This window comes from Coregonus lavaretus (genome assembly GCF_964263955.1).
Source record: "Coregonus lavaretus genome assembly, contig: HAP1_SCAFFOLD_47, whole genome shotgun sequence".
NCBI lineage: Eukaryota > Metazoa > Chordata > Actinopteri > Salmoniformes > Salmonidae > Coregonus > Coregonus lavaretus.
Window position 1 is genome coordinate 4,162,279 of NW_028161510.1, and position 24,315 is coordinate 4,186,593.

The 24,315-nt window shown below is 42.8% G+C and overlaps 1 protein-coding gene across 1 annotated transcript; it reads right to left on the bottom strand.

Moving 5' to 3' along the window:
• Positions 1 to 508: 508 nt before the first annotated feature.
• On the bottom strand, positions 509 to 11,195 carry LOC311120486 (uncharacterized protein). Its single transcript, XM_084195073.1, has 4 exons — positions 10,600 to 11,195; positions 8,849 to 8,946; positions 3,488 to 3,671; positions 509 to 1,858 (listed from the first exon to the last, which is right to left on the bottom strand). The coding sequence occupies exons 1-4, from the start codon at positions 10,955 to 10,957 to the stop codon at positions 1,173 to 1,175; spliced, it is 1,326 nt and encodes a 441-aa protein (XP_084051199.1). The 5' UTR covers positions 10,958 to 11,195; the 3' UTR covers positions 509 to 1,172.
• Positions 11,196 to 24,315: the final 13,120 nt, after the last annotated feature.

The window sequence follows — 24,315 nt, forward strand, 5'->3', positions numbered from 1 at the left end:
GAGAAATCAGAACCATGGACAGACACATCATATTTAGCTTATGTTGATTGGACTAAATTGTTTTTGGTATCTTTTAGTTGTCACTGTAGTAGACTAAGCAGAGGTGATTTTGATGATGTTGAAATGTTGAAATTGAAATGGTGCTGGAATAGTGGAGGCAGCTCCTGTTTTCTTTGCGATTCGCGGTAACTGTCCGTGGTGAAAGGTGACAGCTTCTAGGATCTCCATATAAATGTAAAAGCTTCTAGGATCTCCAACTGAATGTAACAGCTTCTAGGATCTCCAACTAAATGTGACAGCTTCTAGGATCTCCAACTAAATGTGACAGCTTCTAGGATCTCCAACTAAATGTGACAGCTTCTAGGATCTCCAACTAAATGTGACAGCTTCTAGGATCTCCAACTAAATGTGACAGCTTCTAGGATCTCCAACTAAATGTGACAGCTTCTAGGATCTCCAACTAAATGTGACAGCTTCTAGGATCTCCAACTAAATGTGACAGCTTCTAGGATCTCCAACTAAATGGAAAGACATATTTATTGTCTGGATGCTCATTTTATACATACAAATGACGAATTTGATCATGTGACATTAGAGCTGAAGGGTGAAACAAGTTGAACCATCCACCCAGCCACATCAAAAGTTATCACATAGAGATCAGTCCACACTGTGTTCTACTACCCAGGTCTGGTGTTGGAGATCATTCCACACTCTGTGTTCTACTACCCAGGTCTGGTGTTGGAGATCATTCCACACTCTGTGTTCTACTACCCAGGTCTGGTGTTGGAGATAATTCAACACTCAGTGTTCTACTACCCAGGTCTGGTGTTGGAGATCGTTCCACTCTCTGTGGATCTCCTGCATGTATTTTCTGATGTTTAATCAGGTATCTTGAATCAGAGTATCTCTTGTCACACTGATCACAGCTATAAGGTTTCTTTCCTGTGTGTGTTCTCTGGTGTGATATCAGGTTGCCTGATGTAGTAAAACTCTTCCCACATACAGCACAGCCGTAAGGTTTCTCTCCTGTGTGGATTCGCTTGTGACGTATTAAAGTCCCAATAAAAGTGAAACTCTTCCCGCAGTCAGAGCAGTGGTGAGGCCTCTCTTGAGTGTGTGTCAGCTTGTGTACAGTCAGGCTTCCTGACTGGGTGAATCTCTTATCACACTGATCACAACTGTAAGGTTTCTCTCCTGTGTGAGTTCTCTGGTGTGAAGCCAGAGTACCGATTTGAGTGAACTCTTGTGTGTGTTCTCTGGTGTGATTTTAAATGTTGTGACCTAACAAAACACTTCCCACAGTCAGAGCAGAGGAAAGGTCTTTCTCCAGTCTGGGTTCGCTGGTGCACAGCCAGAGATGCTGATGTAAAGCAATAATTCCCACATACATCACAGTTATAAGGCTTCTCTCCTGTGCATTCTTTCTGGTGTTGTTTTAGGTTGCTTGGTGAAGCAAAGCTCTTCCCACAGTCAGAGCAGTGGAATGGTTCTCTGGAATGCGTGGAATGTGTTCTCTGGAATGCGTGGACCGTGTTCTCTGGAATGCGTGGAATGTGTTCTCTGGAATGCGTGGAATGTGTTCTCTGGTGTAAAATCAGTTCACTTGAGGTAGTAAAGCTCATTCCACATGCATCACAGCCATTGGTTCTTTCTCCAGTGTGAATTCCTTGGTGATATTGTAGTGACTGCGATGTTGAAAAACTCTTCCCACGGTCGGAGCAGCAGTGAGGTTTCTTCCCTATGGGTCTCCGCTGGCGTTTCTTGAGGTGCTCTGATCCGGAGAGACTCTTCTCTGCCTCGTCAGCGTCATGACGTTGTTGCGGCTCCCCAGAGGATCCAAGGTAGTCACGTCTCTCTCCTGTGTGAACGACAAAGTCAGACAGTCAATGTAGTGAATGTTTAAATGGTTTTACAAACTTTGACAATTGTCTTCTACAATTAATAAGACAGTCAAGTGAGCAACAATAGTCATATTTTGTCTTATTTTTCACATTACATAGTAGTAATGTCTATGATTTTAGTCTTACAATAAGTTATTCCAGTTGCTGAAACCTTAGGCAGTGTTCCAGAGAACTTTAGGTCACCAATATTATTATGGTTATTATTTCATTATCAGCTTTACAACAGAGAGAAAATCACTGTAAATATGGATTAATAAAAACATCTAATAATTAAAAGGGGCAATCCAGGATTGGTACATTTTTTTTTTTGACTTTTAAATTAATACTATACAGTGCATTCAGAAAGTATTCAGACCTATTGACTTTTTCCACATTTTGTTACATTAGTTTTTTTCAAAAATGGAATCAAATGCAAATGAATTACTTAAAAATCATACAATGTGATTTTCTGGATTTTTGTCCAGCTCTCACAGTTGAAGTGTACCTATGATAAAAATTACAGACCTATACATGCTTTGTAAGTAGGAAAACCTGCAAAATCGGCAGTGTATCAAATACTTGTTCTCCCCACTGTACGTGTATGGAGAATGGTAGACTGAGTTAGATGTACTTATCTGTCTACCTTGGAGGAAATAACAGTATATCTTCATGTCAACTAACAGAACTCTGTATACTGTGGTGGAAATATACCAGTCTATCTTCATGTCAACTAACAGAACTGTCTACTGTGGTGGAAATATACCAGTCTATATTCATGTCAACTAACAGAACTCTGTATACTGTGGTGGAAATATACCAGTCTATCTTCATGTCAACTAACAGAACTGTCTACTGTGGTGGAAATATACCAGTCTATCTTCATGTCAACTAACAAAACTGTCTACTGTGGTGGAAATATACCAGTCTATCTCCATGTCAACTAACATAACTGTCTACTGTGGTGGAAATATACCAGTCTATCTTCATGTCAACTAACAGAACTGTCTACTGTGGTGGAAATATACCAGTCTATCTTCATGTCAACTAACAGAACTGTCTACTGTGGTGGAAATATACCAGTCTATCTCCATGTCAACTAACATAACTGTCTACTGTGGTGGAAATATACCAGTCTATCTTCATGTCAACTAACAGAACTGTCTACTGTGGTGGAAATATACCAGTCTATCTTCATGTCAACTAACAGAACTGTCTACTGTGGTGGAAATATACCAGTCTATCTTCATGTCAACTAACAGAACTGTCTACTGTGGTGGAAATATACCAGTCTATCTTCATGTCAACTAACAGAACTCTGTCTACCTGGGAGGAAATATACCAGTCTATCATCATGACAACTAACAGAACTGTCTACTGTGGTAGAAATATACCAGTCTATCTTCATGTCAACTAACAGAACTCTGTCTACCTGGGAGGAAATATACCAGTCTATCATCATGACAACTAACAGAACTTGGTCTACCTGGGAGGAAATATACCAGTCTATATTCATGTCAACTAACAGAACTATCTACTGTGGTGGAAATATACCAGTCTATCTGCAGGTTGTCCTGGGAACAGATCTATTGTATTTGTTCAGAACTGACTTTGATGTGTCAAATCTCCCTCTTCCTCCTCTTCTCCTCCTCTTGTAGGTCCACTCAGCCTCAGTGTTTTCCTGCAGTCCACCAGCCTCACAGACACCCTCTTCAGACCAAGCAGTAAGGTGCTACTGGGAGAGGTACGACCGGGGGACTCTGGGAGGGTGGAGGGGGGCAGGCTAGCGTTGTCCTGGTAATAATAAAGAGGGGACACAGACAAATTCACTATGGATTCTGTCATTCAATGATTTCATGAAGCACTTCAAAGAAACCTGGCCTAGCTAGACCCTGATAGAGCAAGCTGTATGCTAGACCAGACCAAGCTGTAGCAACTAGACCAGACCAAGCTGTAGCAACTAGACCAAGCTGTAGCAACTAGACCAGACCAAGCTGTAGCAACTAGACCAGACCAAGCTGTAGCAACTAGACCAGACCAAGCTGTAGCAACTAGACCAGACCAAGCTGTAGCAACTAGACCAGACCAAGCTGTAGCAACTAGACCAGACCAAGCTGTAGCAACTAGACCATACCAAGCTGTAGCAACTAGACCAGACCAAGCTGTAGCAACTAGACCAGAAGTAGCTGTATCAACTAGACCAGACCAAGCTGTATCAACTAGACCCGACCAAGCTGTAGCAACTAGACCAAGCTGTAGCAACTAGACCAGACCAAAATGTAGCAACTAGACCAGACCAAGCTGTAGCAACTAGACCAGACCAAGCTGTAGCAACTAGGCCAGACCAAGCTGTAGCAACTAGGCCAGACCAAGCTGTAGCAACTAGGCAAAGCTGTAGCAACTAGACCAGACCAAGCTGTAGCAACTAGACCAGACCATAATGTAGCAACTAGGCCAAGCTGTAGCAACTAGACCAGACCAAGCTGTCGCAACTAGACCAGACCAAGCTGTAGCAACTAGACCAGACCAAGCTGTAGCATCTAGACCATAACAAGCTGTAGCATCTAGACCAGACCAAGCTGTAGCAACTAGACCATTCCAAGCTGTAGAAACTAGACCATACCAAGCTGTAGCAACTAGACCAGACCAAGCTGTAGCAACTAGACCAGTCCAAGCTGTAGCAACTAGACCAGGCCAAGCTGTAGCAACTAGACCATACCAAGCTGTAGCAACTAGACCATAACAAGCTGTAGCATCTAGACCAGACAAAGCTGTAGCAACTAGACCCGACCAAGCTGTAGCAACTAGACCAAGATGTAGCAACTAGACCAGTCCAAGCTGTAGCAACTAGACCATACCAAGCTGTAGCAACTAGACCAAACCAAGCTGTAGCAACTAGACCAGACCAAGCTGTAGCAACTAGACCAGACCAAGCTGTAGCAACTAGACCAGACCAAGCTGTAGCAACTAGACCAGACCAAGCTGTAGCAACTAGACCAGACCAAGCTGTAGCAACTAGACCAGACCAAGCTGTATCAACTAGACCAGACCAAGCTGTATCAACTAGACCAGACCAAGCTGTAGCAACTAGACAAGACAAAGCTGTAGCAACTATACCAAGCTGTAGCAACTAGACCAAGCTTTCGCAACTAGACCAGACCAAGCTGTAGCAACTAGACCAGAAGTAGCTGTATCAACTAGACCAGACCAAGCTGTAGCAACTAGGCCAGACCAAGCAGTAGAAACTAGACCAGACCAAGCAGTAGAAACTAGACCAGACCAAGATGTATCAACTAGACCAGACCAAGCTGTAGCAACTAGACCAGACCAAGCAGTAGGAACTAGACCAGACCAAGCTGTAGCAACTAGACCAGACCAAGCAGTAGCAACTAGACCAGTACAAGCTGTAGCAACTAGACCAGACCAAGCTGTAGCAACTAGACCAGACCAAGCTGTAGCAACTAGACCAGACCAAGCTGTATCAACTAGACCAGAGCAAGATGTATCAACTAAACCAGTCTAAGCTGTAGCAACTAGACCAGACCAAGCTGTAGCAACTAGACCAGACCAAGCTGTAGCAACTAGACCAAGCTGTAGCAACTATACCATACCAAGCTGTAGTAACTAGACCAGACCAAGATGTATCAACTAGACCAGACCAAGCAGTAGCAATTAGACCAGACCAAGCTGTAGCAACTAGACCAAACCAAGCTGTAGCAACTAGACCATACCAAGCTGTAGCAACTAGACCAGACCAAGCTGTAGCAACTAGACCAGACCAAGCTGTATCAACTAGACCAGAGCAAGATGTATCAACTAAACCAGTCTAAGCTGTAGCAACTAGACCAAACCAAGCTGTAGCAACTAGACCAGACCAAGCTGTCGCAACTAGACCAGACCAAGCTGTAGCAACTAGACCAGACCAAGCTGTATCAACTAGACCAGACCAAGCTGTAGCAACTAGACCATACCAAGCTGTAGCAACTAGACCAGACCAAGCTGTAGCAACTAGACCAGACCAAGCTGTAGCAACTAGACCAAGCTGTAGCAACTAGACCATACCAAGCTGTAGCAACTAGACCAGACCAAGCTGTAGCAACTAGCCCAGACCAAGCTGTAGCAACTAGACCAGACCAAGCTGTAGCAACTAGACCAGACCAAGCTGTAGCAACTAGACCAGACCAAGCTGTAGCAACTAGACCAGACCAAGCTGTAGCAACTAGGCCAGACCAAGCTGTAGTAACTAGACCAGACCAAGCTGTAGCAACTAGACCAGACCAAGCTGTAATCACTAGACCAGTCCAAGCTGTAGCAACTAGACCAGACCAAGCAGTAGCAACTAGACCAGACCAAGCTGTATCAACTAGACCATACCAAGCTGTATCAACTAGACCAGACCAAGCTGTAGCAACTAGACCAGACCAAGCTGTAGCAACTAGACCAGACCAAGCTGTAGCAACTAGACCAAGCTGTAGCAACTAGACAAGACCAAGCTGTATCAACTAGACAAGACCAAGCTGTATCAACTAGACCAGACCAAGCCGTAGCAACTAGACCAGTCCAAGCTGTAGCAACTAGACCAGACCAAGCTGTAGCAACTAGACCAGACCAAGCTGTAGCAACTAGACCAGACCAAGCTGTATCAACTAGACCAGACCAAGCTGTAGCAACTAGACCAGACCAAGCTGTATCAACTAGACCAGACCAAGCTGTAGCAACTAGACCAAGCTGTAGCAACTAGACCAAGCTGTAGCAACTAGACCAGACCAAGCTGTAGCAACTAGACCAGACCAAGCTGTAGCAACTAGACCAGACCAAGCTGTAGCAACTAGACCAAGCTGTAGCAACTAGACCAGACCAAGCTGTAGCAACTAGACCAGACCAAGCTGTATCAACTAGACCAGACCAAGCTGTATCAACTAGACCAGACCAAGCTGTAGCAACTAGACAAGACAAAGCTGTAGCAACTATACCAAGCTGTAGCAACTAGACCAAGCTTTCGCAACTAGACCAGACCAAGCTGTAGCAACTAGACCAGAAGTAGCTGTATCAACTAGACCAGACCAAGCTGTAGCAACTAGGCCAGACCAAGCAGTAGAAACTAGACCAGACCAAGCAGTAGAAACTAGACCAGACCAAGATGTATCAACTAGACCAGACCAAGCTGTAGCAACTAGACCAGACCAAGCAGTAGGAACTAGACCAGACCAAGCTGTAGCAACTAGACCAGACCAAGCAGTAGCAACTAGACCAGTACAAGCTGTAGCAACTAGACCAGACCAAGCTGTAGCAACTAGACCAGACCAAGCTGTAGCAACTAGACCAGACCAAGCTGTATCAACTAGACCAGAGCAAGATGTATCAACTAAACCAGTCTAAGCTGTAGCAACTAGACCAGACCAAGCTGTAGCAACTAGACCAGACCAAGCTGTAGCAACTAGACCAAGCTGTAGCAACTATACCATACCAAGCTGTAGTAACTAGACCAGACCAAGATGTATCAACTAGACCAGACCAAGCAGTAGCAATTAGACCAGACCAAGCTGTAGCAACTAGACCAAACCAAGCTGTAGCAACTAGACCATACCAAGCTGTAGCAACTAGACCAGACCAAGCTGTAGCAACTAGACCAGACCAAGCTGTATCAACTAGACCAGAGCAAGATGTATCAACTAAACCAGTCTAAGCTGTAGCAACTAGACCAAACCAAGCTGTAGCAACTAGACCAGACCAAGCTGTCGCAACTAGACCAGACCAAGCTGTAGCAACTAGACCAGACCAAGCTGTATCAACTAGACCAGACCAAGCTGTATCAACTAGACCAGACCAAGCTGTAGCAACTAGACCATACCAAGCTGTAGCAACTAGACCAGACCAAGCTGTAGCAACTAGACCAGACCAAGCTGTAGCAACTAGACCAAGCTGTAGCAACTAGACCATACCAAGCTGTAGCAACTAGACCAGACCAAGCTGTAGCAACTAGCCCAGACCAAGCTGTAGCAACTAGACCAGACCAAGCTGTAGCAACTAGACCAGACCAAGCTGTAGCAACTAGACCAGACCAAGCTGTAGCAACTAGACCAGACCAAGCTGTAGCAACTAGGCCAGACCAAGCTGTAGTAACTAGACCAGACCAAGCTGTAGCAACTAGACCAGACCAAGCTGTAATCACTAGACCAGTCCAAGCTGTAGCAACTAGACCAGACCAAGCAGTAGCAACTAGACCAGACCAAGCTGTATCAACTAGACCATACCAAGCTGTATCAACTAGACCAGACCAAGCTGTAGCAACTAGACCAGACCAAGCTGTAGCAACTAGACCAGACCAAGCTGTAGCAACTAGACCAAGCTGTAGCAACTAGACAAGACCAAGCTGTATCAACTAGACAAGACCAAGCTGTATCAACTAGACCAGACCAAGCCGTAGCAACTAGACCAGTCCAAGCTGTAGCAACTAGACCAGACCAAGCTGTAGCAACTAGACCAGACCAAGCTGTAGCAACTAGACCAGACCAAGCTGTATCAACTAGACCAGACCAAGCTGTAGCAACTAGACCAGACCAAGCTGTATCAACTAGACCAGACCAAGCTGTAGCAACTAGACCAAGCTGTAGCAACTAGACCAAGCTGTAGCAACTAGACCAGACCAAGCTGTAGCAACTAGACCAGACCAAGCTGTAGCAACTAGACCAGACCAAGCTGTAGCAACTAGACCAAGCTGTAGCAACTAGACCAGACCAAGCTGTAGCAACTAGACCAAGCTGTAGCAACTAGACCAGACCAAGCTGTATCAACTAGACCAGACCAAGCTGTATCAACTAGATCAGACCAAGCTGTAGCAACTAGACCAGACCAAGCTGTAGCAACTAGACCAGACCAAGCTGTAGCAACTAGACCAGACCAAGCTGTAGCAACTAGACCAGACCAAGCTGTAGCAACTAGACCAGACAGTTGTCATGTTAGGTAAGTACCATCTGGTGTTCTGATGTGGAGAGACGCTTCTCTGCCTCGTCAGCATCATGATGTTGTTGAGGCTCCCCAGAGGATCCAAGATAGTCATGTCTCTCTCCTGTGTGAACGACAAAGTCAGACAGTCAACGTAGTGAATGTTTAAATGCTTTCACAAACTTTGACAATTGTCTTCTACAATTAATAAGACAGTCAAGTGAGCAACAATAGTCATATGTTGTCTTCATTTTTCACATAGTAGTAATGTCTATGATTTTAGTCTTACAATAAGTTATTCCAGTTGCTGAAACCTTAGGCAGTGTTCCAGAGAACTTTAGGTCACCAATATTATTATGGTTATTATTTCATTATCAGCTTTACAACAGAGAGAAAACCACTGGAAATAAGATCAATAATCAATATTACAAGATTCAACAATGAGTGCCTCACCTTAATTATTTGGTCTATTTCCCCCTCATAACTTAGCCTACTGTTCTGACTTGGTTGTGCACATTTAGCCTATAGCCTGTTTTAGAGAATTGTCATTGAATATTGTTCTGACTTGGTGTACAGGGAGAACACTGTAAGAACGGCCCATGTTCTGAATTCTGTCGCTGTACATTTCAAAAGTGCTGAACAAATAGTTATATTGACTACGTCCGTCCTAGCTCGCTCATTAATGTCTTAATCGAAATTACGGATTGCCTCTTATCCGCTCGTCGTCCCCTTTATGCCATAGTTTGTACATTGTCTCAATTGTCAGTAGAAACCACATTTGTTTAAGCAAGTCAGCCATATCGGCTATGTTTCTTTTTAAAGGCAGTAAATGAGGCTGAATGAAGTGTTTCGCTGCCAGACAAGGCTCCGCTGATAGCCAGGTGTAGCGGTGGTAAGGTGTTGGGACTCTGCTGTTGGGACAGCTTTATGGAGGCCCTAACAGTTTGGGACAGCTTTATGGAGGCCCTAACAGTTTGTCACCACCGTTTGTCACCGTTATAGTGCAATTAATCAGTGGTGGAAAAAGTACCCAATTGTCATACTTGAGTAAAAGTATAGATACCTTAATAGAAAGTTACTCAAGTAAAATGGAAAGTTACTGAGTAAAATACTACTTGAGTGAAAGTCAAAGTATTTGGTTCAAAATATACTTAAGTATCAAAAGTATAAGTATAAATATTTTCAAATTAAAATTCCTTATATTAAGCAAAGCAGAAGGCACCATTTTCTTGTTTTTAAAATGTACAGATAGCCAGGGGCACACTCCAACACTCAGACATAATTTACAAACGATGTATTTGTGTTTAGTGAGTCAGCCAGATCAGAGGCAGTAGGGATGACCACGTGTTCTCTTGATAAGTGCATGAATTTGACCATTTTCCTGTCCTGCTAAGCATTCTAAATGTAACGAGTACTTTTGGGTATCAAAGAAAATGTAGGGAGTAAAAAGAACATTATTTTCTTTAGGAATCTAGTGAAGTAAATGTAGTCAAACATATAAATAGTAAAGTAAATTACAAATACCCCCCAAAACTACTTAAGTAGTACTTTAAAGTATTTCTACTGAAGTACTTTAGGCCCCTGCAATTAATGTATTGTTTAGTGTTGTGTAGTGGTTTTTGCTGGTATGCATCTAAAAAACATTTTAAAAGTTTGCCCACCAAGATTGACATGCTAAAATCGCCACTGCTCAAAAATACCATTCAATGGGTAGGATTTCGTGCAAATCATGGTCTTTTTTTTGGTCTTTTTTCATGAGGAATCACTCAGTACTTACTGGTGTTAATAAGATCTCTCTCATCCTCTTCTTGTTCTTCCTCCTCTTTCAATGTGACAGTTTTCTCCTCCTCCTTGACTCTAAAAACTGCATCCTCATCATCCTCCTCTTTCACTCTGAACGCGTCTTCCTCTTCTTTCACTGTAACATCCTCCTCCTCTTTCACTCCGAACGCGTCTTCCTCTTCTTTCACTGTAACGTCTTTCTCTTCTTCTTTCACGGTACAAGCTTCACCCTCTACTTGTTTTTGTATTGTAACATCCTCCTCTTCCTCCTCCTCCTCCTTCACTAGAGCTTCTTTCTCCGTCCAGCAGACCTCCTCTTCTTTAGCAGGAGGAGAGTAGCTTAGTGAGCTCATGGTCGGGGGTGTTAGCTAGCTAGGCTAGTGCTAACTTAACCAGCCAGCTAGCTGACCAATAACAACAAAGTAAATATGAAATGTAATGGGATAAATAGCTAGACAACAGAAGTGTGTTAATAAAACAAACAGTGACTAATATAAACCGAAAAACGGTGTAAAGAGCTTCAATATTTGGGTTTTATTTAGTCTAGCAAGCTACCGAGGTGGTTAAATCCATAGAATCAGCCGTGTTGCTGTTGAAGAAGCGTCCCGTCCACTACATTATACGTCACACTGGCAGCACCAAATGAAAGATCCACATCGCCATCTGCTGACTGGAGTGGGTAATGTTTATTTTAATTTCAGACCCAAAAAAGTGAAATCACTTTCAATTACTGTTTTTCTTTTATTTCAAGAATAACATTTTATAACATTACAATATACAGTATAATCGTGATAATACATATACGAAGCCTACATATAGGGAACAATGATTTGATTAATGCAAATTCACATTCATTGAAACAATCCTGAAAAGGTTTAGGGTCACTACGTGTCCTGATAAGGGTTAGGGTCACTACATGTCCTGATAAGGGTTAGGGTTAAGGCAACTACGTGTCCTGATAAGGGTTAGGGTCAATACGTGTCCTGATAAGGTTTAGGGTTAGGGTCACTACGTGTCCTGATAAGGGTTAGGGTCACTACGTGTCCTGATAAGGGTTAGGGTCACTACGTGTCCTGATAAGGTTTAGGGTCACTACGTGTCCTGATAAGGGTTAGGGTCACTACGTGTCCTGATAAGGGTTAGGGTTAGGGTCACTACGTCTCCTGATAAGGGTTAGGGTTAGGGTCACTACGTGTCCTGATTAGGGTTAGGGTCACTACGTGTCCTGATAAGGGTTAGGGTTAGGGTCACTACGTGTCCTGATAAGGGTTAGGGTTAGGGTCACTACGTGTCCTGATAAGGGTTAGGGTTACTACGTGTCCTGATAAGGGTTTGTCATGTGAATTTCTATCTCTAATCTAACCTATCTCTAACCTAAGCTTGAATCATTACCAGAGGTTGTAAGACTCTGGTTTTAATCATCAATGATTCAAGGTCCACAACGCACAATTATTTATCTGTATATTTATTCATGGAGAGAGCTCTGGCGCCAAAAACACATACATACTGTTTTTATACCTCTTGACAAACAAAGGCACTATGCTCCTCCCACCTTTAGGTGACTTTCTTAAACAGTTTCCGCCTTCCCCTTCACCCTTGAATGTTTAGTACCGCCCCCTCTGTTAGTGGGTTGACACTACATGATAATTCTAACATTTATACTGTATTTGGGGTGAAATCCTTTAGTCATTATTCTTAAAATCCAAATTAATCTAACAATCCACCCCTTTGACTAAATATTCCCACATTCAGGATAAATGTATTTTACAAGCATGATTAATCTCAGAGATCACATCAGAACTAATAAACATTTCATCCAATTGCAGTCTTTCAGGGTCCAAATCCTCGTCATCCACCAAGCCTGGAGGATCGTTTTTCACATTCCCCTGGTCAGAGTCCGGAGTCAGTCCATCTCTCATCATTGTTTAGATACTGCATTTCACCAACGCCTGACTCACCAATCCTCGGACACAGGGAACAAGACAACAACCACATAATACAAGAATACCCATACAAACACTGACCGCTCCTAAGATGGTTATTGCTATGGTTTTCCATTTACCAAACATGGTATCAAACCATTCTGTCCAAGATGTACTAACTCCTGAGTTTTCAGCCCATTCTTCACTTAGCGCAGTTAATCCTGCAAGAGCTCTGGTGACCGTCCCCTCCGGTGCGGTGTTGTTAGGGATAAATGTGCAACAATGGCCCCCCACCATTTTACAGACTCCACCCCTTTCTGCCAGCAACATATCCAGAGCCAACCGATTTTCCCAAGTCATGAGTGAGGTGGCGGATAATTGTTCGGAGATCCCCTTTACTGCATCTCTAGTCTGGTTAATAAATCGTTGTTGGTTGTAATATATATAATTAATCCAATCCACATTTTGGTTTATTGTCACCTACCAGAAAAATGTTGTGGTAAAACCCTCCCATATTTGATTCATAGCTTTGTATTCGTCTGGAACACCCCTGGGGATGCCGATACCATCTATCCAAATTGGGCTATTTCCTTCCTGACCTATATTTATTTTTCTCCTGTTTATTCTTCCTGTCACTGGTCTTTGATGACTAATTCTTACAGGTTGGACCAACAATACTGGTGCACAAGTACCCACCCATCCCTCTGGTAATGTCTGCCGAATGCTCCCTTTGTTAGTGCATGCCCACCACACATCAGTCAGAGGGATGGTTAGGCTCCTAATTTTTTCCCTCCCTTCCTTATCTAAATAAGTCACATTAATTATCTCCTTACAGCCATCAAAATCACCCAAGTTACAGGTGCCATTTCTATGTATGTAACACTGGTATTCGCCAGGAGTTAAAGTGAATCTAAGTGGACTGGCCCAGTATGTCAATTTTGCCAGCCCAATCCCTGTGCAATTTTGCTCTTTTTGATTGGACCCCAGGTCTAATACACAGGGAAACATTGCCTTTGGCATTGGGGCGGTCAACATTGTCGGTCGCCCAATGGAGCATGCATAACAATTGGTCTCCCCCAAGGCCCTAGCGGTGTATTTCATCCACTTTAACCAGAGATTCTCATCAGGGACCCCCTCCACTTCCCCATTGTTCCATTCCTGGAGGAGAAAATCTTTCATAGTGGACGGGTTAGTCGAATTGACTCCGTCATCCCTTGACTGATTTACTCGGTCTATTGCCATTAATGGATTAATGACAGTATCTGCTCCCTCTATATCTTTTGACTCCATCAAATGTAATCTTAGACAAGTATCCCGTCCGTATACGTCCGCGCAAGCCCAGTAAGTTATTTTCATGTCCTCTTTAGTGACCTTTACTATCGTTACTACCATCTCTGTGGGGATATCGTTATACCTTCTTATCCTCCATCTGGACATCCAGCCCCCCCCCCCCCCCCCGTCTCATATCTCCGTCCCCCAGTATGTCTAAATACCTGAGCCCAGGAACAATCCGCCGAGGGAGCTGAACATAAATACAACGGGATCTTATAATCCCATGTTGCTTGCTTATCCGCTCTGATAAGATCCTTAATCCTAATTTTGAATCTTACTCCCCACCCTTCTCTGACTCCTATTTTGTAGATCACTCGCCCTTGACGGTCAGTATGTCGGGTCGCTTCCCTTTTATTTCTTAATAATGGTAAGGCCATAGCGTAATTGGTGCGAGGTGGTGGTGGATCTTGACATACACCGACTATTGCCGAGACTATGATGCAGCTCAGGGTCACCCATATTCCCAAAAACCGCCAACCCTCTCCTGCCTTTAGTCCTTCTGCTTGGTACCACCCCATACTCACACCCTAAGAACACACTACAGTGATGATAGGTCGGGGTAGGAGATCTTCGTTGACAGAGGTGACCCCCGGACCCTGTGGCCCAGTTCTGCTCGCCAACTCTGCGTGTGCTAAGTGGTGCTTGTATGTGGTCTTACCTTCTTGCAGTGGGTAACATGGACCCAGGTTCCTCTCTCTGCTATTCTAATGGCCAAGGCGGTGACCAACATAACCTGATAGGGCCCTTCCCAACAGGCCTGCTTCCAGTTTTCCTTCTAGTGACTGGATGCTCACCAGTCACCTGGTTAGATAGTGGGTCACCTTCTCCTTTAGTTCACCTGTGGGGCACAAAACCTCTGACATACGGGTGTGGTTAATAAACTATCTACACACATGTTCAGATTAATCTAACAATTTCTGACTGCATTCTCTTTTTAGACTGTATCTAAAAAAATGTAGTTTTTTTTAAAAGTATTTTGTCCTCTCCTTCGTATATTATTTAATCCTACAATTAGCCTCTTCCCCCCTCTTGACACATAGTTCTGCTTATGTGTCAATTTTCTACCACCTTCCTAAACATTCCCTTAGGTTATTTATCAACCAATTGCCATGCCTTTCATTTTTGAGATTGTCTTTTGCTTCTTTATTGCTCCTCCCACTTCCTTTGTCTTTATGGCGGCTAAATTCGACTTTCATTCAGTTCAGAATCAATTAGTAATCCAATCAAACAATCTCTTATCTTGTAAAAACACTTATGTTGAGTTCAACCTCTGTTCTACCCCGGCTCTCCCGGGCTTGACCTGAAGACTGATTGTTGGACATGACAAGTCCATATTTAGGTCACCAAGTGTTCTGCCTAGCAACAAAGAATAAAAACCTCTATGTTCGTGATGAACCTAGTTATCTCTAATAGCCCACCAAAAAAAACCCATCATCTTTAAATCACGACCAATGTCATATCCTTACCAAAAAGCCATAATTCTTCATCTAATTTTTTATAACTAATCCATAAAATCCCTCACAATTCCTCGAGTATACAATGATTATTTAATTGATTACTCTAAATCTGCTACATGTGATCTCATTTCAAATTATCCATTATCAATTATTTGATCCATCCCCTAAGAAAATCTCTTTCCCCTTCTATTCTGGAGTTCTACCTCTACCAGCCATCTCCCCTAGTGGCCATTAAATACTCAGCTCCTGTATGTTCTTTTTCTTACTCTATCCTGTCTACTATTCCGCTCATGATGGATTGCATATCTCTTGACCTCAGCTATCGAAGTAGTTCCCCATCCCACTAAAGTCCTCTTAATATTCCAGCTTATTTCTGGTCTCATTCCACTAAGGAATGCTATTTTTTAGCTGCTGATGGTACGGAGTATCATTTCCCTGTCCCTGGGGAGGCTCAGGTATTTCACTTGGCTGATGGTCTCACTGTCTTCCTGTTTACATTCATGTACTTTGGAGAAGTCAGCATGTCGATGGTAAGGTCCCCTTAAATTATTACACAACTCAGTTATTTTCCCAACATATTGCCCATAATTTGCCCATGGTAGGACTGCTCCATTGGCATCCCCTGAAACCCACTGCCCCCGAACAGCTGCCCAATCTTCCCCAACTAGGGTTCTGACTGCCCTCTCAATTTCCCCTGTGTTTAGCTTAAAGCTTGCTGCTAGACTCTCCAAATCCTTCCTGAACCCCTCTATTCCTGTCTTAGGGTGCACTACACCCTCTATAGCTCTCACTACATCCCTCCTATCATTACTGAATCAATTATAATACATTTACATTCTAGTCACCCAGCAGACGCACCTATCCAGAGCGACCTACAGTTAGTGAATACATATATATAGTCCACTACAATACATGATGGTACCCCAAGTTCCACTGTAGATATATAGTCCACTACAATGCATGATGGTACCCCAAGTTCCACTGTAGATATATAGTCCACTACAATACATGATGGTACACCAAGTTCCACTGTAGATATATAGTCCACTACAATACATGATGGTACCCCAAGTTCCACTGTAGATATATAGTCCACTACAATGCATGATGGTACCCCAAGTTCCACTGTAGATATATAGTCCACTACAATATATGATGGTACACCAAGTTCCACTGTAGATATATAGTCCACTAAAATACATGATGGTACCCCAAGTTCCACTGTAGATATATAGTCCACTACAATACATGATGGTACCCCAAGTTCCATTGTAGATATATAGTCCACTACAATACATGATTGTACCCCAAGTTCCACTGTAGATAGATATAGTCCACTACAATACATGATGGTACCCCAAGTTCCACTGTAGATATATAGTCCACTACAATACATGATGGTACCCCAAGTTCCACTGTAGATATATAGTCCAATACAATACATGATGGTACCCCAAGTTCCACTGTAGATAGTCCACTACAATACATGATGGTACCCCAAGTTCCACTGTAGATATATAGTCCACTACAATACATGATGGTACCCCAAGTTCCACTGTAGAAAGATATAGTCCACTAAAATACATGATGGTACCCCAAGTTCCACTGTAGATAGATGGTCCACTACAATACATGATGGTACCCCAAGTCCACTGTAGATAGATGGTCCACTACAATACATGATGGTACCCCAAGTTCCACTGTATATAGATGGTCCACTACAATACATGATGGTACCCCAAGTTCCACTGTAGATATATAGTCCACTACAATACATGATGGTACCCCAAGTTCCACTGTAGATATATAGTCCACTACAATACATGATGGTACCCCAAGTTCCACTGTAGATACAGTGGGGAGAACAAGTATTTGATACACTGCCGATTTTGCAGGTTTTCCTACTTACAAAGCATGTAGAGGTCTGTAATTTTTTATCATAGGTACACTTCAACTGTGAGAGACGGAATCTAAAACAAAAATCCAGAAAAACACATTGTATGATTTTTAAGTAATTAATTTGCATTTTATTGCATGACATAAGTATTTGATACATCAGAAAAGCAGAACTTAATATTTGGTACAGAAACCTTTGTTTGCAATTACAGAGATCATACGTTTCCTGTAGGTCTTGATCAGGTTTGCACACACTGCAGCAGGGATTTTGACCCACTCCTCCATACAGACCTTCTCCAGATCCTTCAGGTTTCAGGGCTGTCGCTGGGCAATACAGACTTTCAGCTCCCTCCGAAGATTTTCTATTGGGTTCAGGTCTGGAGACTGGCTAGCCCACTCCAGGACCTTGAGATGCTTCTTACAGAGCCACTCCTTAGTTGCCCTGGCTGTGTGTTTCAGGTCGTTGTCATGCTGGAAGACCCAGCCAGGACCCGTCTTCAATGCTCTTACTGAGGGAAGGAGGTTGTTGGCCAAGATCTCGCGATACATGGCCCCATCCATCCTCCCCTCAATACGGTGCAGTCGTCCTGTCCCCTTTCCAGAAAAGCATTCCCAAAGAATAATGTTTCCACCTCCATGCTTCACGGTTGGGATGGTGTTCTTGAGGTTGTACTCATCCTTCTTCTTCCTCCAAACACGGTGAGTGGAGTTTAGACCAAAAAGCTCTATTTTTGTCTCATCAGACCACATGACCTTCTCCCATTCCTCCTCTGGATCATCCAGATGGTCATTGGCAAACTTCAGATGGGCCTGGATATGCGCTGGCTTGAGCAGGGGGACCTTGCGTGCGCTGCAGGATTTTAATCCATGACGGCGTAATGTGTTACTAATGGTTTTCTTTGAGACTGTGGTTCCAGCTCTCTTCAGGTCATTGACCAGGTCCTGCCGTGTAGTTATGGGCTGATCCCTCACCTTCTTCATGATCATTGATGCCCCACGAGGTGAGATCTTGCATGGAGCCCCAGACCGAGGGTGATTGACCGTCATCTTGAACTTCTTCCATTTTCTAATAATTGCGCCAACAGTTGTTGCCTTCGCACCAAGCTGCTTGCCTATTGTCCTGTAGCCCATCCCAGCCTTGTGCAGGTCTACAATTTAACCCTGATGTCCTTACACAGCTCTCTGGTCTTGGCCATTGTGGAGAGGTTGGAGTCTGTTTGATTGAGTGTGTGAACAGGTGTCTTTTATACAGGTAACGAGTTCAAACAGGTGCAGTTAATACAGGTAATGAGTGGAGAACAGGAGGGCTTCTTAAAGAAAAACTAACAGGTATGTGAGAGCCGGAATTCTTACTGGTTGGTAGGTGATCAAATACTTATGTCAAGCAATAAAATGCAAATTAATTACTTAAAAATCATACAATGTGATTTTCTGGATTTTTGTTTTAGATTCCGTCTCTCACAGTTGAAGTGTACATATGATAAAAATGACAGACCTCTACATGCTTTGTAAGTAGGAAAACCTGCAAAATCAGCAGTGTATCAAATACTTGTTCTCCCCACTGTAGATATAGTCCACTACAATACGATGGTACCCCAAGTTCCACTGTAGATATATAGTCCACTACTTGAGTTCTTGTGCTATAATTTGAAATTCCTGAAGTTCTATGACAGTGGGAAGTTAGTTTGAAATTCCTGAAGTTCTATGACAGTTAATTTGACAGTGCAGCTTAATGAATGTAGCTGATGGGGTTAGTAAAACAGCCGTATCTCTTGATTTGTAGAAGTTATTTCTGTTCTGATTTCAGATTTCAATAGCAGAAACCCCAAGTTCTGCTATTGTAGATAGATGGTCCACTACAATACATGATGGTACCCCAAGTTCCACTGTAGATAGATGGTCCACTACAATACATGATGGTACCCCAAGTTCCACTGTAGATATATAGTCCACTACAATACACGATGGTACCCCAAGTTCCACTGTAGATATATAGTCCACTACAATACATGATGGTACCCCAAGTTCCACTGTAGATATATAGTCCACTACAATACATGATGGTACACCAAGTTCCACTGTAGATATATAGTCCACTACAAAACATGATGGTACCCCAAGTTCCACTGTAGATATATTGTCCACTACAATACATGATGGTACCCCAAGTTCCACTGTAGATAGATGGTCCACTACAATACATGATGGTACCCCAAGTTCCACTGTAGATATATAGTCCACTACAATACATGATGGTACCCCAAGTTCCACTGTAGATATATAGTCCACTACAATACATGATGGTACACCAAGTTCCACTGTAGATATATAGTCCACTACAAAACATGATGGTACCCCAAGTTCCACTGTAGATATATAGTCCACTACAATACATGATGGTACCCCAAGTTCCACTGTAGATAGATGGTCCACTACAATACATGATGGTACCCCAAGTTCCACAGTAGATAGTCCACTACAATACATGATGGTACCCCAAGTTCCACTGCAGATATATAGTCCACTACAATACATGATGTTACCCCAAGTTCCACTGTAGATATATAGTCCACTACAATACATGATGGTACCCCAAGTTCCACTGTAGATATATAGTCCACTACAATACATGATGGTACCCCAAGTTCCACTGTAGATAGATATAGTCCACTACAATACATGATGATACCCCAAGTTCCACTGTAGATAGATATAGTCCACTACTATACATGATGGTACCCCAAGTTCCACTGTAGATAGATATAGTCCACTACAATACATGATGGTACCCCAAGTTCCACTGTAGATAGATATAGTCCACGTTTTAGAACACCTACTCATTCAAGGGTTTTTCTTAATTTTTACTATGCTCTACATTGTAGAATAATAGTGAAGACATCAAAACTATGAAATAACACATATGGAATCATGTAGTAACCAAAAAAGTATTTGTATTCATTAGGGATCCCCATTAGCTGCTCCCAAGGCAGCAGCTACTCTTACTTGGGTCCAAACAATATTTGAGATTCTTCAAATAGCCACCCTTTGCCTTGATGACAGCTTTGCACACTCTTGACATTCTCTCAACCAGCTTCATGAGGTAGTCACCTGGAATGCATTTCAATAAACAGGTGTGCCTTCTTAAAAGTTAATTTGTGGAATTTCTTTCCTTCTTAATGCATTTGATTCAATCAGTTTTGTTGTGACAAGGTAAGGGGGGGTATACAGAAGATAGCCATATTTGGTAAAAGACCAAGTCCATATTATGGCAAGAACAGCTCACATAAGCAAAGAGAAACGACAGTCCATCATTACTTTAAGACATGAAGATCAGTCACTCATTTCAAGAACTTCGAACGTTTCTTAAAGTGCAGTCGCAAAAACCATCAAGCTCTATGATGAAACTGGCTCTCATGAGGACCGCCACAGGAATGGAAGACCCAGTTATCTCTGCTGCAGAGGATAAGTTCATTAGAGTTACCAGCCTCAGAAATTGCAGCCCAAATAAATGCTTCAGAGTTAAATCACATACACACCTCAACATCAACTGTTCAGAGGGGACTGTGTGAATCAGTCCTTCATGGTCGAACTGCTGCAAAGAAAAAACTACTAAAGGACACCAATAAGAAGAAGACACTTGCTTGGGCCAGGAAACACAAGCAATGGACATTAGACCGGTGGAAATTTGTCCTTTGGTCTGGAGTCCAAATTGGAGATTTTTGGTTCCAGCCGCAGTGTCTTTGTGAGACGCGGTGTGAGTGAACGGATGATCGCATGTGTATTTCACACCGTAAAGCATGGAGGAGGAGGTGTTATGGTGCTTTGCTGGTGACACTGTCTGTGATTTATTTAGAATTCAAGGCACACTTAACCAGCATGGCTACCACAGCATTCTGCAGCGATACGCCATTCCGTCTTGATTGGGCTTAGTTGGACTATCATTTGTTTTTCAACAGGACAATGACCCAACACACCTCCAGGCTATGTAAGGGCTATGTTACCAAGAAGGAGAGTGATGTAGTGCTGCATCAGATGACCTGGCCTCCACAATCCCCTGACCTAAACTAAATTGAGATGGTTTCGGATGAGTCGGACCGCAGAGTGAAGGAAAAGCAGCCAACAAGTGCTCAGCATATGTGGGAACTCCTTCAAGACTGTTAGAAAAGTATTCCAGGTGAAGCTGGTAGAGAGAATGGCAAGAGTGTGCAAAGCTGTCATCAAGGCAAAGGGTGGCTATTTGAAGAATCTCAAATATAAAACATGTTTTGAATTGTTTAACACTTTTTTGGTTACTACATGATTCCATATGTGTTATTTCATAGTTTGGATGTCTTCACTATTAGTCTACAATGTAGAAAATAGTCCAAATAAAGAAAAACCCTTGAATGAGTAGGTGTTCTAAAACCTTTGACCGGTAGTGTAAGTATTCACACCTGAGTCAATACTTTATAGAAGCACCTTTTAGCAGCGGTTCCAGCTGAGTCTTTCTGGGTAAGTCTCTAAGAGCTTTCTAAACCTGGATTGTGCAACATTTCCCCATTATTATTTTACAACTTCTTCACGCTCCGTCAAATTGGTTGTTGATCATTGCTAGACAACAGTGGCCGTAAGTGCCATTTATGATGAGGGAGGACATTTACATTTTAGTCATTTAGCAGACTCTCTTATCCAGAGCGACTTACAGTTAGTGAGTGCATACATTATTATATACAGTGGGGAGAACAAGTATTTGATACACTGCCGATTTTGCAGGTTTTCCTACTTACAAAGCATGTAGAGGTCTGTAATTTTTATCATAGGTACACTTCAACTGTGAGAGACGGAATTTAAAACAAAAATCCAGAAAATCACATTGTATGATTTTTAAGTAATTAATTTGCATTTTATTGCAAAAAGTTAATTGCTTTGCCACATTTTTTTTGCATTATTACTTTAGTTCCTTGTTGCAAACAGGATGCATGTTTTGGAATATTTTTATTATGTACAGGCTTCCTTCTTTTCACTCTGTCATTTAGGTTAGTATTGTGGAGTAACTACAATGTTGTTGATCCATTCTCAGTTTTCTCCTATCACAGCCATTAAACTCTGTAACTGTTTAAAAGTCTGCATTCGCCTCATGGTGAAATCCCTGAGCGGTTTCCTTCCTCACTGGCAACTGAGTTAAGAAGGATGTCTCTATCTTTGTAGAAGCTGGGTATATTGATACACCATCCAAAGTGTAATGAATGAAGGAATATTCAATGTCGTCTACCCATAGGTGCCCTTCTTTCCGAGGCATTGGAAAACTTCCCTGGTCTTTGTGGTTGAATCTGTGTTTGAAATTCACTGCTCGACTGAGGGACCGTACAGATAATTGTACAGTATGTCTGGGGTACGGAGATGAGGTAGTCATTCAAAAATCATGTTAAACACTATTATTGCACACAGAGTGAGTCCATGCAACTTATTATGTGACTTGTTGAGAAGATTTTTACTCCTGAACTTTCTTAGGCTTGTCATAACAAATAGGTTGAATTCTTATTAACTCAAGACAATTCAGCTTTTTATTTTTAATTAATTTGTTCGAAAAACATGATTCCACTTTGACATTTTGGGGTATTGTGAGTATTCCAGTGACAAAATTAATCTCAATTTAATCCATTTTAAATTCAGGGTTGTAACAACAAAATGTGAAAAAGTGGAAGGGGTATAAATACTTTCTGAAGGAACTGTATATACAGTATTTATCGGCTATTTCGCTGTTAACTAAAGATCTCCAATACGAACAGCTCTTAGTTGTGTTATTTACTCCTCTTCACGTCATGTTAGAGAACAGCTCTTAGTTGTGTTATTAACTTAGTTGTGTGTTATTCATCATGTTAGAGAACAGCTATTAATTGTGTGTTATTCACTCCTCTTCACGTCATGTTAGAGAACAGCTATTAGTTGTTTACAATAATCCACGGGGTTGAGTGCCTCGTTGTTTAAATTCAATAACACCATAGAGATTTCAATCATATCACTTTGACAGTCATCTCCTCCTCCTTCTCCTCTTTCACTGTGACAGTCATCCCCCCCTCCTCCCCTTTCACTGTGACAGTCATCTCCCCCTCCTCCCCTTTCACTGTGACAGTCATCTCCCCCCCTCCTCCCCTTTCACTGTGACAGTCATCTCCCCCTCCTCTCCTTTCACTGTGACAGTCATCTCCCCCTCCTCCCCTTTCACTGTGACAGTCATCTCCCCCTCCTCCCCTTTCACTGTGACAGTCATCTCCCCCTCCCCCCCTTTCACTGTGACAGTCATCTCCCCCTCCTCCCCTTTCACTGTGACAGTCATCTCCCCCTCCTCCCCTTTCACTGTGACAGTCATCTCCCCCTCCTCCCCTTTCACTGTGATATCCTCCTCTTCCTCTTTCACGACAATGTTCTGCCCCAGAGCTTCTTTCTCCAACCATCACACATCTTCTTTTGTACGGGGCGAGTAGCTTATTGAGCTCATGGTTGTGGACGTTAGTTGGCTAGCTAGTTAATTAGCATTAGCGTAGTGCTAGGCTATCTTAACAAGCTAGCTGAATAACAACATATATATATGACTAGTAAGCACACAGACTGTTCTCACTAGTAAGTGCGCCCCCATTCTCATCGACGGGGCTGTAGTGGAACAGGTTGAGAGCTTCAAGTTCCTTGGTGTCCACATCACCAACGAACTATCATGGTCCAAACACACCAAGACAGTCGTGAAGAGGGCACGACAAAGCCTATTCCCCCTCAGGAGACTAAAAAGATTTGGCATGGGTCCTCAGATCCTCAAAAAATTCTACAGCTGCACCATCGAGAGCATCCTGACTGGTTGCATCACCGCCTGGTATGGCAACTGCTTGGCCTCTGACCGCAAGGCACTACAGAGGGTAGTGCGTACGGCCCAGTACATCACTGGGGCAAAGCTCCCTGCCATCCAGGACCTCTATACCAGGCGGTGTCAGAGGAAGGCCCTCAAAATTGTCAAAGACTCCAGTCACCCTAGTCATAGACTGTTCTCTCTGCTACCGCACGGCAAGCGGTACCGGAGTGCCAAGTCTAGGTCCAAAAGACTTCTCAACAGCTTCTACCCCCAAGCCATAAGAC